This window comes from Pan paniscus, chromosome 1 (genome assembly GCF_029289425.2).
Source record: "Pan paniscus chromosome 1, NHGRI_mPanPan1-v2.0_pri, whole genome shotgun sequence".
Taxonomy (NCBI): domain Eukaryota; kingdom Metazoa; phylum Chordata; class Mammalia; order Primates; family Hominidae; genus Pan; species Pan paniscus.
The window spans coordinates 117,412,776-117,428,390 of record NC_073249.2 but is presented as its reverse complement, the minus strand read 5'-3'; the positions used below and the strand labels follow the sequence as shown (position 1 = coordinate 117,428,390).

The window sequence follows — 15,615 nt, the reverse complement described above, 5'->3', positions numbered from 1 at the left end:
ACTGATATAGAGATTTGTAATTGATTGCCAGTGAGGCCAAGGTCATTAATTTAATTCTTTCTTAGTCCTTCACTTCGTAAACAAGGAAATCTCTTTCCAAATTGTCTATCAAGACCCAAGAACTGGTACAACACTGTTGATGGCTGATTCCAACCCATCAATGTTTTGAGGAGGACCTCAAAACATGTTCTTCTGATAGTCAATTAGTAGCATCTCCTTATAAGAAAAGCAGCAAAAATACACGTTTGCTCCAGAAATTACAGGGCCGAAATGGATTTACAGTGCTGTTAACATCTATTAACCACTGGGAAGAGCTGGACTAGTTCATTTATCAACACCATGGGATTAATGGATATAGTTGATTCTGTTATAGAGCATCACTAAAACAGTTTTAGAACAGACATCTTCATAGAATAGGGATATTAATAACACTGTCCTTTTGGCCCACTAACATTTGCATTTCAAACAAAAGACTGTATTACAATGGCTGGGCACAGTGGCTCTCGCCTATAATCCTAGCACTTCAGGAGGCAGAGGCGGGAAGATCACTTGAACCCAGGAGTTTGAAACCAGCCTGGGCAATATAGTGAGACCTCATCTCTTAAAAAAAAAAAAAAAAAAAGACTATTAGAAGAGAACAGTCTATTAACAAATCTTTTAAAATTTTCTTTATTTCAGAACTGCCTTTATGTACAGACATCATTAAAAAAATGCACATACAATGGAGATTTTCCAAGGAACAGGAGCTGGAAATAAAATTTAAGGACATTATTAGAACTGAAATTGTCCCAGAGAAGTTCTGAGGATCAGGATTCCTTAAATGTCCTTGATAACCTCTTCAAGTTCTTCCTTTGTGAACATGTGGAAATTCTGGCCAGGCTGCACTGTGGCTAGCTGGAAAGAAAACAGAAGGGTTAATAAGCTGGGCTGAGTTACCCTGCTGATGGCCCTACCATGGTCAGGAGAAGCTGTGTTGGTGATGCAGCTATTCATTAGGAACTAAGGGATCTGCTGTCCCAAGGATATCCTTTCCAGGCAGCAGGTCCCTAAAATAGCTCTCTGGCTCCAAAATAAAAATGCTTATTGACCAAATTTTCTATTTTAAGGTTAACTCACCACATCATACTTAACCAAATGCCTGGCATCATTGTCACTTCTTGAAGTCACTTCAACAGGGATCACAAAAGCAGCAGCAAAGTACATGGAGTCAGTACTTTTTTCTGTTAAAGACTCCTTTAGAAATATATTTGAAGTATATTTAAATACTTAAAAGTTGAGCTTGTGTGTGTGACTTGAGGTTACTTGGCCACTCTGTGCCTCTATTTCTTCATCTGTACAATGAGGACAATAAGAATAGCTAATTCATAGAGTAGTTGTGAGGATTAAATGTTAATATATATAAAGTGCTTAGACCATTATTGCCTACAACAAATAATCATTAACTATTGTCAGGTATTTTCTCTAAAATTGTTTATGTGGCAAAACTTAACAAAAAAGTTTTTTTTGTTTGTTTTTGTTTTTGTTTTGAGATGGAGTTTCGCTCTTGTTGTTCAGGCTGGAGTGCAATGGCGTGATCTAGGCTCACCGCAACCTCCGCCTCCCGGGTTCAAGCGATTCTCCTGCCTCAGCCTCTCGAGTAGCTGGGATTACAGACATGCGCCACCACACCCGGCTAATTTTGTATTTTTTAGTAGAGATGGCGATTCTCCATGTTGGTCAGGCTGGTCTCGAACTCCCAACCTCAGGTGATCTGCCCACCTCGGCTTCCCAAAGTGCTAGGATTACAGATGTGAGCTACTGCACCTGGCCTGTTACGTTTTTTTAAAAGAACTGGCCAAGAAAAGATTTCATTAACACTGGCATAGGAAATCAGTTGTGACTGCTGAAGATATCAGTAATAACTGGAAATCCAGATTATATTTACATTTAAAAGCAACAACAACAATAAAAAACTAGGGTCAGAAGATGGTTAATTTCAAATTTAACTATCATGACTAGGTTTTCCATTCTCTCTGTTGATCATGTCCCACAGTTTTGGGCAATACTGAGCAATAGGTGCCACTTCACATTTGCCTCAAAAGATTTGTGTTTTACATGTCATTTCCTCATAGTGGCTTTTTTCTTCAATTTTTAAAATTAAACACATGGCTGGAAACAGTAGCTCATGCTTGTAACCCCAGCACTTTGGGAGACTGAGGCGGGAGGATCACTTGAGCCCGAGAGTCAAAAACCAGCCTGGACAACACAGGGAGACCCCGTGTCTACCAAAAAAAAAACCCCAAAAAACTAGCAGGGGGTGTAGCAAACGCCTGTGTCCCACGTACTCAGAAGGCTGAGGTGGGAGAATTGCTTGACCCTGGGAGGTTGTGGCTGCAGTGAGTTGTGATCATCCCACTGCACTCCAGCCTGGGTGACAGAAAGAGGCTCTGTCTAAAACAATAAATTAATAATAATTTTTTAAAATTAAATATAGTAGGGCATTTTAAAGTAATTTTCAGTACTAATATTTAATGTAACTTGAAAGTTGCTAGAGAGAATCAGCATAATCCAGTTATATGATGTTTAGTATCCTCTGCCTCATCTATAAGTAAAATTCAGAAAGACTGCTGCACGTCTTAAGACATCTGATATCTGGGAACAGACTTAAAAAAAAAGTTCTCCTCTCAAAGCTTGTAGTCTCCTCTAGATTCTCCTAAAAGATATATCTCTAATTACATGAAATGTCAGAAAAGTCCCAAATATATCTGCAAAATATAGGTAAACAATTAGTTTACCATGTAGACCATGAGTTCCATTCCAAGGATATTTAAACATACAAATACTATTACTGCTTCTCTTGGCCAGGGATGGTAGCCTGTAATTCCTTCAATTCTGGCACTTTGGGAGGCTGGGGCAGGCAGATCACTTGAGGTCAGGAGTTCGAGACCAGCCTGGTGAACATGGCAAAACCCTGTCTCTACTAAAAATACAATAATTAGTCGGGCATGGTGGCGCACACCTGTAGGCCCAGCTGAGGCACAAGAATCACTTGAACGTGGGATGTGGAGGTTGCAGTGAGCCGAGATCGCACCACTGCACTTAGCCCAGGCAACAAAGTGAGATCCTGTCTCAAATAAATAAATAAATAAATAAATAAATAAATAAATAAATAAAAATGTTACTACTGCTTCTCTTAAGATATATCTTTACTTGATGATCAATGACATGAGGACAGAGAAATATAACAGCAATAATCTAAAGAGTGAGGGCCTAAAGAATTTCACTCATGACTCAGGCTAGCCTTCTCAAAACATTACAGGGGCTAAAAAGCAGAAACTGGGAAAACTCTGAGTGGAACAGTCCTACAGAAGAACTGGAACGCAAATCAATACTATTAATAATAGCGTCTGAGCCAAGGACTGCCTTCAGGAAGTTGCTCATCACTAGATAAGTAAAAATAATCCCTTACATTTGCATAATAATAAATGTATTTGCATAATATGAAAGATACTTTTCTATTTATTATCTCACTTTCAAAAAACATCTCTATGAGGCAGGTAGAACAGATATTTTCTTTCAATTTATTTCACCAATAATTAATTACTAAGCACCTGTGTATTAGTTACATATACTTGTGACTAAGGATCCAAAGATGAAGAAAGTCTTTATTTACTAAGTGATAGATGCCAAATGTGTTCAATGTCAGGTAAGTGTTGTAATAGAACTAAGAATATGTTTAAGAGTGATCTGGAGGAGCCCAGGAAGGCTTCAGGGAGAAGCAACTTTTGAGTTGTGTATTAAAGCATGGCAAGAATGGGTCAGACAGTCAAAGACAGGAAGGGCAAACAATGTGCAAATGCACAGAACCACAAAAGAACACGACACATTTGCAAAACTGAAAGTAATTCTGTATGGCTAGACCACAGCTTGCACATGGAATATGACGTGAAAAGGAGAGGGAGTAGGGGGTCAGAGCTCATGGGAGACAGTACGTTAAAGTGGTTAAAAGTATAAGACCTAAGACCAGACCTGGATTCAAATCCTGACTCTACCATTTACCTGTTGGCCCTACCGTCTCAAAGCCAGTTTCCTCTTCTGTAAAATAAGATTTTCGGAATAGGAATTTCTATCTCATAGAAGTGTTGTGAAGATTAAGAGAAGTAATTGCATGTAAAATGCTTAGCAAAGTCTCTAATAGATTAAACAAATGACTTAAGAAGTAGTGAATTATGCCATGAAAAGAATTTTGGAATTTATCTCACAGACAATAGAAGTCAGAAAAGGTGTTTTTTTTTTTTTTTTTTGAGACAGAGTCTCGCTCTGGAGTGCAGTGGCGTGATTCCAGCTCACTGCAACCTCCGCCTCCTGGGTTCAAGCAATTCTCATGCCTCAGCCTCCCAAGTACTTGGGATTACAGGCACATGTCACTGTGCTTAGCTAATTTCTTGTATTTTTATTAGAGACAGGGGTTTCACCATATTGGCCTGGCTGGTCTTGAACTCCTGGCCTCAAGTGATCCACCCATCTTGGCTTACCAAAGTGCTGGGATTACAGGCGTGAGCCACATGTCCAGCCAGAAAATATTTAATGGAGAACCATTAAGATTAGATATAGCTTAGAAAATCCACTATAGTAGCACAATGAGGAAAAAATGGACTGAAATGGAGGGGGGCAAGATTAATTAGGAAGCCTCTGAAAATATACAAGGTAGGGGAAAAATGGGAACCTGAACAAAAGGCGGCACTGGAAGTAGGGATGGAGAAGGGACATTGATTTGGGAGTTATTTATAAGGGAGCAAAGAAATGACTGAGTAAAAGGGAAGGGAAGTCAAAGTCTTCCAGGTTTCTCGTGTGAATGACAAGTACACTGGGGGTGTCATCAACCAAGATTAGAAATATGGGAAGATGAAATGGTTTTTAGGAAAGATAATGATTTTAATTTTAGAACTGTCAAATCTGAGGTGAATCCTTCAAAAAAGTCAAATGATAGTTCCAAAGAGTGACCATGAAATCTGACAAATAAGAGTTATCTTAGCAAGGAGCAGTCTCATGGAAATAATAAAAGCTGAAACAAATAGTAGTGATTGAGGAGTAAATGAGAGGTGAAGCAGTGGAGATAATACAGGTTCTGTTTGGAGGAGACTTGGCAATAAAGGTGAAAAAATAGGATGGATGAAATAGCACTCAGCAATGAAATGTAACAGAATTGATGCAACACGGGTGAATCTCAAAATCATGCCAAGTGAAAGAAGTATAGTCCCTATAGTCACCTATAGTCCCAATTACTCAGGAGGCTGAGGCAGGAGAACTGCCTGAGGCCAGGCGTTTAAGACCAGTCTGGGCAACACAGCAAGACCCCATCTCTAAAAAAATTTAAAAACATTAGCCAGGCATGGTGTGTGCACCTGTAGTCCCAGCTACTCGAGAGGCTGGGGTGGGAGGACTACTTGAGCTCATGAGTTCAAGACCAGTCTAGGCAATATAGCCAGACCTCATCTCTTAAAAAAACAAACAAAAACATTTATATGAAATTCTAGAACACAAAACAAATCTATAGTGACAAAAAGTAGATCAATGTGGGGGAAGAGACTACAAAGGGACATGAGAGAACTTTTTGGGAGGATCAATATAATGACTGGGGTGACAGATACTGGGGGTTGTACATTTGTCAACATCCGCTGAATTGTAAACTTAAAATAGGTACATTTTACTGTATATAAATTATATCTCAAAAAAGTTCATTGAAAGTAAGGACACTCGATAGAAGGAGGTACATATAAAGATTTTCTTAAAAAGAAAGATGTAAGATGTAACTTGGATATATATATATATTTTGAGACAGAGTCTCGCTCTGTCGCCCAGGCTGGAGTGCAGTGGCGCAGCATGATCTTGGCTCACTGCAAGCTCCGCCTCACGGGTTCACGCTTCTCCTGCCTCAGCCTCTGGAGTAGCTGGGACTATAGGCGCCCGCCACCACACCCGGCTAATTTTTTTTGTATTTTTAGTAGAGAAGGGGTTTCACCCTGTTAGCCAGGATGGTCTCAATCTCCTGACCTCGTGATCCGCCAGCCTCGGCCTCCCAAAGTGCTGAGATTACAGGTATGAGCCACCACGCCTGGCCGGATATTTTCCTTTTCTTAGGGGAAGCAGTTCATGTAGGGAGGCTGGAGCTCCAAGGAACAACTAATGGACTAAGAACTTAAAGCAGATGGGCTCTAGAGCAGTGGCTCCCAAATGTCAGTCCTTCTTAGACTGACCTTTCCCAGCAGCCTATGAAAGCTGGTTCTATGGGTGAGACATTCACCAACAATACTCTCCAGTCCTCTCTAACCTTCTGTTCTTAACTAGTCAATCCCCTACCATGGATTAATCCAACCATCCATTTTCTCAGGAGTGTGGTCAACAAATATCCTGGTAAGTACTGATTGGTTTAATTACTGATATATAATTACAGCCTTGGTTGGCCTTTAAATTTTATTTATTTTTTTTTTGAGACAGAGTTTCGTGCTGTTGCCCAGGGTGGAGTGCAGCTGGAGTGCAATCTCAGCTCACTGCAACCTCTACTGCCCAGGTTCAAGCAATTCTCATGCCTCAGCCTCCCGAATAGCTGAGATTACAGGCACGCACCACCACACCCAGCTAATTTTTTGTATTTTTTTAGTGGAGACGGGGTTTCACTATGTTGGCCAGGCTAGCCTCGAACTTCTGGCCTCACGTGATCTTCCTGCCTTGGCCTCCCAAAGTGCTGGGATTACTGGCCTCAACTGTGATTTTAATATGGCCCAGCAATCCTTTTACTCTTCCCTGTCTTCTCATAACGACTTTTCCAAATATTTCCCATTCTCAATTTTACTGTTGCATTCACCTACCCTCGGCAGATGACCTTACAATCACTAGGAAAAATCTGGGGAAATGTGGGACATCTCTCCAGGTTTACCGCCAAACCCACCTATCTTTACTCGTCATTACTTCCTTTGCTCCTGTCTACTCTTAGCATACTAAAAAAGGACATTCCCAAGCTGGTCCATACCTCTCCAGTCTCATCCCTTACCGTCCCCCACCATCTTATATACATCCCACACCTCAGCGGTCAGACAAAACCTCAAAGTTTCCTTTACCCACAATATTATTTTTACATCTTGAACCCTTTGCACATGTTGTCCCGTCTTCCTGGAATACCTTTCTGCTCCCTTTTCCAGACATCACCTCTTCCAAGAAGCTTCCCTAATGCTTTAGTCTAAGTTATACATACTCACAGGAATCTGTTTTTACTACTATTATAGAAGTATCACCCCAGGTTCTTATTATCTATATGTTCCCTGCACTACACAGTATACTACTTGAATAGGAATTGGATTTTCTGTGTCTGTAACCCTGGGCATCTAGCATAATACCTGCTATATAATGGGTACTCAATATGATGCTGAATGAATTTTACTTTTCAAAACCAACTCCTTCATGTGTACCATGCCTTACCTCTTCTATAACTTTTCCATCACTATCCTAACCTCTCCTTTTATTTCTTTCAGCTTTTTTTTTTTTGAGACGGAGTCTCGTTCTTTCGCCCAGGCTGGAGTGCAGTGGTGCAATCTCGGCTCACTGTAACCTCCACCTCCCGGGTTCAAGCGATTCTCATGCCTCAGCGTCCCAAGTAGCTGGGATTACAGGCATCCACCACCACGCCTGGCTAATTTTTGTATTTTTAGTAGAGATGGGGTTTCACCATGTTGGGCAGGCTGGTCTTGAACTCCTGCCCTCAAGCGATCCACCTGTCTCAGCCTCCCAAAATGCTGGGATTACAGACCACTGCGCCCAACTCTTTCAACATTTTTCTATACACTAGTTTCATCTCCGTTTATATTTTCAAGACTTTTCCACATCCTTAAAAAGACACAATCCTTTTCTTTAATGCTATCTTCTGCCGACACTAATCAAACTTCTTGAGAAAGCAGCATACATTGTTTTCTCCACTCATCATCTCCCTTTCATTCTTTTTATTTTATTTTTGAGACAGAGTCTCGCTCTATCGCCCAGGTTGGAGCGCAGTATCACAATCTCAGCTCACTGCAACTTCCGAATCCTGGGTTCAATCAATTCTCATGCCTCAGCCTCCCGAGTAGCTGGAACTACAGGTGCATGCCGCCACACCTGGCTAGTATTTGTATTTTTGGTAGAGTCGGGGTTTTGCCATGCTGGCCAGACTGGTCTCGAACTCCTGGCCTCAAGTGATCTGCTTGCCTTGGCCTCCCAAAGTGCTGGGATTACAGGCGTGAGCCACCTTGCCAGGCCTCATTCTTTAACTCACTGAATTCTGGCTTCTGCCAGCACCACTTTACTAAAGCTGCTTATTATTCAAAGGCTGTTAATAATTTCTTAGGAACTAAATATACAAAAATGTCATTTCCATGATCTATGTAGTCTTCAGCAATGCCAGCTATGATATCTGAATAAAAAACAATAAGACAGCCAGGTGCAGTGGCTCTCACCTATAGTCCCAGGTGCTCAGTAGGCTGAGGCAGGAGAATTGCCTGAGGCCAGGAGTTTAAGACCAGTCTGGGCAACACAGCAAGACCCCATCTCTAAAAAAATTTAAAAACATTAACCAGGCATGGTGTGTGCAGCTGTAGTCCCAGCTACTCGAGAGGCTGGGGTGGGAGGACTACTTGAACTCATGAGTTCAAGACCAGTCTAGGCAATATAGCCAGACCTCATCTCTTAAAAAAAAAAAACGAAAAAAATCCAACAATAAAACAGAAAGTACCTCAATGTTTGTTGCATTCAGCTTCTCCTCCATTACTTGTTTGAGGATGATGAGTGAAGACTTGATGGCTTCTTTCAAAGTCATAGACTTGAAACAAAGAAGGCAAGAAGATGCCTATTAATTATACACAATCCGTCCTTCCTTCAAAGATTTTCCCTTTATCTCACTGAAAAAAGTATTTAGCAAGTATGTCAAACATCTTACTTAGTATGGTGCATTACAAGTATCTCCAGAACTCAAGTAAATGGCAAATAAGTAGAATACATTTTTTCAGGAAAAAAAACCCCCAAACCTTATTGTGAGCCACAATAAAGTCACCAACCAAAGTAATCTTTGAAGAAGGGGAAAGGGATAGACTAGTCTTGTGTACATTTGAATTCCTCTTTTAATTTAGAAGATAATATTATTGGTAATATCCAATGAACAATAATGCCCAAATGATCTAAGAGGTAGCCCAATGGTTTAGAAAATTCAAATTTACCCTGTTTTGTACCTAATTTCCTCCACATGTAAAAGCAATACCATTAGGAGCTAATGTGAGCAGGCATCCCTGTATGAACCACCTGAATAAGTAGAGCAGCCTTCAATCACACCAATGAGTTACCCAAAACCAAATCTTCCCATCTCACAAAGAAAATACCAAATGCCCACTTGCTTCAAGAGCCAACCGTAAAGTGCTAAGTAAAGCTGTGAAGATAGAGGATAAACATATTGTGGTACATCCATACCATGGTATATTACTCAGCCATCAAACGGAAATACTGGAACAACATGAATGGATCTCAAAAACAGTGTGTTAAACAAAACAGATACAAACTGACTAACTGTTTAATTCCATTTATAACAAAGCACAACAGACAAAACTAATGGACAGTGGTAAACATGGTGGTAAACATGGTTGCAGGGGGGGAAAGAGATTGACTGGAATGTGGATGAGCATTTTTCTGGTGGTGATGAAAGTGTTATTTATCTTGTTTTGCAATTGTCAAAACAGAACTGAACTCTTAAGGTTTGCACATTTTATTATATGTAAATTATACCATGATTAAAAAAATAGTAAGAGTTGTGAGAATACTTAATTACCTTGTGGTAAACTTCTTGCAAGGAGCTCTGGGCACCCTCTGAAGCAGAGCCAATTGCTCGAGCATCACACTGTACAAAGGTCCCAGATGGGTCCATATGAAACCTGCAAAACCCCCAAAATGAGGACTAAAATGCTCAGGAGTGGTGGCACTTTATGTAACAAACGTCTCACTAAAACAAAGTATAAATGCTTGGCCCTGCAGCCAGGAAACACCACTGAAATATTGAGGCACAGATCTAAAAGATGTTCTATGTCTGGAGAAACCAGACATTTTAAAAACTGTTTAAGAAAATTAGTACCTTCCTTAGGGATTTAGAAGTATAGTATGTATAAATAAGGTACTTGTTTATGCCTATCTTAGAAATATTTGAGGATGAGGATCAGATCAACATTCCAGAGCAAAGCTCTAAAACATACCCTGACTACAGTAACAAGTTACTTCTAATTCCTTCCAGAATTAGCACTGGTTCCAATAGGGGAATTCTTCATGGAATCCCCAAATTTGTGCAAACGGTATAGAATCACTAAACTTTAGTATTAGAAGCCATATATATATGTATATACATACCCACACACACACACTCTACAATAGCCCTTTTTACAATAATCTTTTTTTAATGTATTTTTTAAAGAGATGGGGTCTGGCTCTGTTATCCAGGCTGGAGTGCAGTGGCATGATCATAGCTCACTACAGCCTGGATAACAACTCCCAGGCTCAAGAGATCCTCCTGCCTCAACCTTCAAGTAGCTGGGACTACAGGTGTGTGCTAATACCTGGCTAATAGTCTACAATAATCTTCTCAGTCTCCACCCCAAATTAAAATAATTCCCCGCAAAAGCATGGGGGAAAATTACAAAATGGTACTTACAGCTGGGGTCCTTTCTCATCAACTCCTCCAAATAATAATGCTACTCCAAAGGGACGAGACTAGAACCAAAAAATAAGAGATATTAAGATAAATGGCTATAAAGTAAGGAGGTGAGAGGGGCTGGGAATGTTATGTTCACAGGACAAATGTCCTAAGTCCCATAGAACAATAAGAAAACTCGACAGAAGTATCACACTCACCATGGCACCTGGATCTGCATCTTCTTCTCCAAACTGCAAAGCCAGATTGGACACAGCTTGGGTCACACTCTCCACTGTCATTGTCTCATTGTAGGTGAACCAGTGGTTCTAGAAGAAGAGCAAAGCATGGTACAACCTTCTAATAAGGACATTAAAGCAGCCCACCATCTCACTACGCACATCCCTGTAAACTGGGATTGAAAACTGAAGGCTCAAATGTGGTTTTCTTAATTAACATTAACCCTGAGTACTTGGGAGTACATGAGAGGAAGAGAAATAGCTCTGGAAATAAACATATCACAAGGACCCTAAGCAACGACGGACAAGAGAATTACTGCCTTGAAAAAGAGGGTTATGCCTCAAAGCACCAAGTTTACTCTTTCAAAAACTAAAAGTGCCTCTTTCCCTCAAAGACTCTAGCTTATTCTGTTGATGTTTAAATGACTTATTCTTACATAAGTACAGACAGCAAACTTGCAAATAAGTACAAAAAATTTTACCATGTGATGTATTTTTCTTACTAGCCTATCTTCAAGCAGCAGCTACAAAGTTTAAAAAAAAAAACAAAAAAAAAACAGTATCCCTGACCAGTATTTTTCAGTTGGTACAAGTTATTACTCACCAAAGGAGGGCTGTTATTTACAAGCCTGGCAGCAAAGGCAGCTGAGGGGAGAATATCCTTTAACTACGTCCACCTCCTGCCATGATGCTCCCACACAAAGTCAATTAGGAAACAATGCATGCTTTATATATAGGCAAAGCCAAAAAAAAAGGAGGACACTGTCAGCACTACTGACCAGAGCCTCTTTAAAACTGCAATGATTGGACAGCTAAACTCCAAGCCCCAGGAAGTTCTAACTGGGAATTCTACCCAAAATTACTCCCAAGAACCACATCTAATATTGACACAGGTACCTGCAGTATAGCCCAGGCAGCTAGATAATCACTAAACAAGGAACTCAAGCATCCTGGTAAAAAGGAGATAATGCCAATTTTACCTGTGTCTCCACTCTGGCTTTATCAATTAAAGTCTTAGCATCAGCAATTAGCCCACTCATGGCACAACCTGCAATGTAAAAGCGACAGTGACCCAGTGGCCAAATCCTTGTAAAACTCTTTCATCCACTCAGGAAATCCTGAAATTCTGGATTGGAACCACGGCAGCCATTCAGCTATCCCATGGCATTTTATACCCAAAAGATTAGATAGGAAATGATCTGCACTGAACCCAAGTATTAATGATATTAGAAACAAAAAACCATCCACAATGACACAGAAGTCCAGACGATAAAAATAAGCCCAGAGAAAAGCAGCTAACCAAACATGAATTTCCACATATTACATCCCTAAGCATCCCTTTAGCACTCTTTGTAGACGATGATACATTTTCAAACGAAGCAAATACTAATGCCCCAACCTGGGAAACAAGGAAAAGAAAATCACCTCACTATGGACTACAGTGGAGGACTCTCGAATAAATCAAAAGCCTTTTGCCTCTCTGTCCCAAACACAAGGCAACTAGTTATATCAGAGAGAGTTTGCCTGATGGCCCAAGCTGTCACAATTATGGCTATAACTGTTATTTTGCATGCCATGGCTCAAATCTAAATCTCCAGCCTAAGTTTCTCTCCCAAGTTTCAGACATATAAAGCCAAATAACTTCCTTAATATATCTACTTGGACATATCACACACTCATTTCCCTTCCAGACCCCGTCTTCTTCCTTGGCCCTCACAGTCAATCAGATCACAAGTTCTGTCAATTTCTATCTTCCTCTCCATTCTCTGGCTACTGTGTTGGTTAAAACCTTCACCATCTCTTTGTTTGGACTATTACAAATTTTTCAACTGGCCTCCGTGCCTCCAGTTTCAGCCCTCTTTAGTCTATCTTTAATATCATTATCAGAATGGCCTTTCTAAAATTATAATGGGATCCTATTACCTCATTGCTTAAAACCTTTCCCATCCTTGCAAAAGGATTACATTGAAGCCCTTCAGTGTGGTAAAAAAGGAATTCCGCTCTCTGACCGGCTCATCTGCTGCTGCAGTTCATGGCCCAGGCCTACAAAACTGCTTGTGCCATGGTATTTTATATTTTACACCACGATGGCTTCAGTCATTTCTATTCCCCCTGACTAGAATGCTCTCCCTTGCTATACCCAGACACTTGTTTGCCTTGTGTACACTTCCTCCTTATCTTTCAGAATTAAACTCAGCTCAAAATCACTTTCATGGAATCCTTTTCTGAAAGCCCCACTACCGCTGACTCCAGGCAAAACTAATTATTTCTTCCCTTGTACTCCTACTAAGAACACACTAGTCTTTCTTAATACTTTTGTCACTTAATTGCATTGACTTACTTACATGTCCACCACCACAATTAGACTGTATGCTCCTGTAAAACAAGGACTATGTCTTATTCCTTTCTATATCCTGGTATCTAGCATAAGGTCTGGCACATTGTAGGCTCTCAATTTGTTGAACATAGTGACACTGAGCTACCTTCAAAAGACAAGTGACTTGAGTTAAAGAAGACACAATGTTCCAATCTTAAAAGATAAAATTTCAGTTTCTATATCTATGAAAGAGATAATATCAAGCTCCCAGAGTCACCATGGCATTTGGTTCTGATGCCTTCAAGCAATTAATTATTTTGCCAATGCTCCATTAATTAGATGACTAGACAGGTTAAGAAAATTTGGATAGCCAAATAAAATGCCATTCTATAAATAAGTAGAATTACTCACCCTGTAATACTATTATACAATGATGTCAGAAGCCAAGACAGGGGAATTAAAGACCAAAAAAGTGGGTAGAGGCAACAAGGAATACAAAGATAATCTGAAAACAAAGGAGGAAGACTGATCTAGGCAAGTCTATATTATTCTTATAACTTGTAGTCACTTCAAAGATCTCAACCTTTGCATATTTCAACAACCATCACATTTACCAAGTCTAAATTTGAGGGGAAAGGAACTTCTGGGAGTAGGTTAAACATAAATGAGTCCTGCAACAGCCTCCTACTCCTACATTTACGCATTCTGGCCTACTGCCTGGAAAATAATAGCTAACAAGGGGATAACGTGTTCATTTCATAAACCTTCCTTGGAACATCATAGAGGACTAATTAACCCAGACCAGATCCTGCAGAACAGCTTTCCTCCACTCCTTACCTATGTGAGCATCAATCTCTACAATTTTCTCAATGCTGCTGGGCTCCATCAGTGGGGAAGTAATTCTCTTCTCCACAGCTAGGCACACACCCTCTGATGTCTGGATCCCAATGGCTGTAGAACCAAGCTAAAGAGAAACATGTTATGATTACCATATATAGGTCAAATAACTGTCTCACATACTCACCAGATAGCTCTCTGTAAATCTTCACATGATAGAGACTTCAACTGGCCACATCTTATAGGCAGAGAGAAGGAGCACCCTAACATACTGTAAGTAATTAATATACTATTCCTATCAATAGCCAGAACACTGATTTACAGAATTTTGTGATTCTAAAAAGTTCTTTTTTCTCCCTTAAATTTTTAAAAAATTTTTAATGTTTTCTTTATAATTTACCCATGTAATTCCCAGAACCCCAAAAGAGTAAGTTCAACAAAGTCTTTCAAACACTGGAAAAATCCACTCTCTAATGCCAATATTTGGAGACGGAGGATTCAAAAGTTCTAAACATAGTGGGCAAGAAAGTAATAAAACTCTTAATGTCTTCTCTGGACCTGGCCTCTTTTCACCTCTGCCATCTACCTTGGTCTGTCCCAAGAGGTGATGATATTCCCCAACCTACCTGACCTCCAAAAAAGTAATAAAGGAAGGTAGGGAGGGACGAAAAGAACCACCACCATCATCACCACCAACAACGTAAAACTATTAATTATTTAAGGTCGCTAGAAGTCCACAATATACCTGGAATTCATCTCTATCTCTACGTAACTCCCAGTCCTCTACTCCTCTATGCCCATTTCCTGCAAAATGAGGATGACAATAATAATAAGAAGGGTAAACACATTATATATTATAAAATGCTTAAAATGGTGCCTGCCAAATATGAACAAATGTTATTCATATTCCATGCCTAGATACTTCAATAGCCTCTCTCATCTTTAATCTCTCTCAATGTATCTCTAATGTTATAACCTGACTGATCTAATAAAATGCTATTATCATTATATTTCTTCTCTCAAGAATTAACATCACCCTATACTGCCTATAATATATCCAAATAAACTTCCAGAGCCTTCATATCCTGATGCCACTTTTCCCTTCCAACTTCACTACTCGTTATTCTCCAACAAAATCCCTCAGGTATAGCCCAGCCCACTGGCTCAAGCCACATTATCTCCTACCCTTGCACCCCTCTGCTCATGCTGTCTCCCCTGAAATACATTCTTCCTTCCCCCAATCCAAATTCCACTAATCAAAGCCTTCCATGACTATGCTTTCTGCTTTGAATTCCATTATATTTAGTTATTTCTACAAAGTAATCACTGCCAAGTGTGAGCATTGCAAAGAGTTCCAAAGAATCCCATGAATCTTTATGTATAACTTGCTTAACATGTCTGCACACTCAATGATCATTTCACACACATATATATTATTTTTCAAATGTGTTGAGTTGTGACTTTATTTAGAAGTGTTATTAAATGTACACCAGCTTTTTGTCATGTATTTTCTTAATCAGTGGATACCTGCATAACTACAGGAGATGAAC

The 15,615-nt window shown here is 39.9% G+C and overlaps 2 protein-coding genes across 2 annotated transcripts in view; one reads left to right on the top strand and one right to left on the bottom strand.

The window, feature by feature from the left end:
- Positions 1-15,615, top strand: part of LOC129398196 (glutathione S-transferase Mu 2) — a 266,011-nt gene that overhangs the window by 208,302 nt on the left and 42,094 nt on the right. The window lies entirely within an intron of this gene.
- Positions 656-14,214, bottom strand: LOC129398193 (proteasome subunit alpha type-5-like). Its single transcript, XM_055114798.2, has 7 exons — positions 14,066-14,214; positions 11,892-11,959; positions 10,894-11,001; positions 10,694-10,752; positions 9,824-9,926; positions 8,741-8,827; positions 656-894 (listed from the first exon to the last, which is right to left on the bottom strand). The coding sequence occupies exons 1-7, from the start codon at positions 14,112-14,114 to the stop codon at positions 817-819; spliced, it is 552 nt and encodes a 183-aa protein (XP_054970773.1). The 5' UTR covers positions 14,115-14,214; the 3' UTR covers positions 656-816.

Coding starts and splice junctions, on each gene's coding strand:
- LOC129398193 (XM_055114798.2), bottom strand. CDS start 14,114: ATGGAGCCCAGCAGCATTGAGAAAATTGTAGAGATTGATGCTCACATA. Junction 11,960..14,065: donor AGAGATTGATGCTCACATAG/GTAAGGAGTGGA, acceptor TTTACATTGCAG/GTTGTGCCATGAGTGGGCTA. Junction 10,753..10,893: donor ATGCAGATCCAGGTGCCATG/GTGAGTGTGATA, acceptor TTTTGGTTCTAG/TCTCGTCCCTTTGGAGTAGC.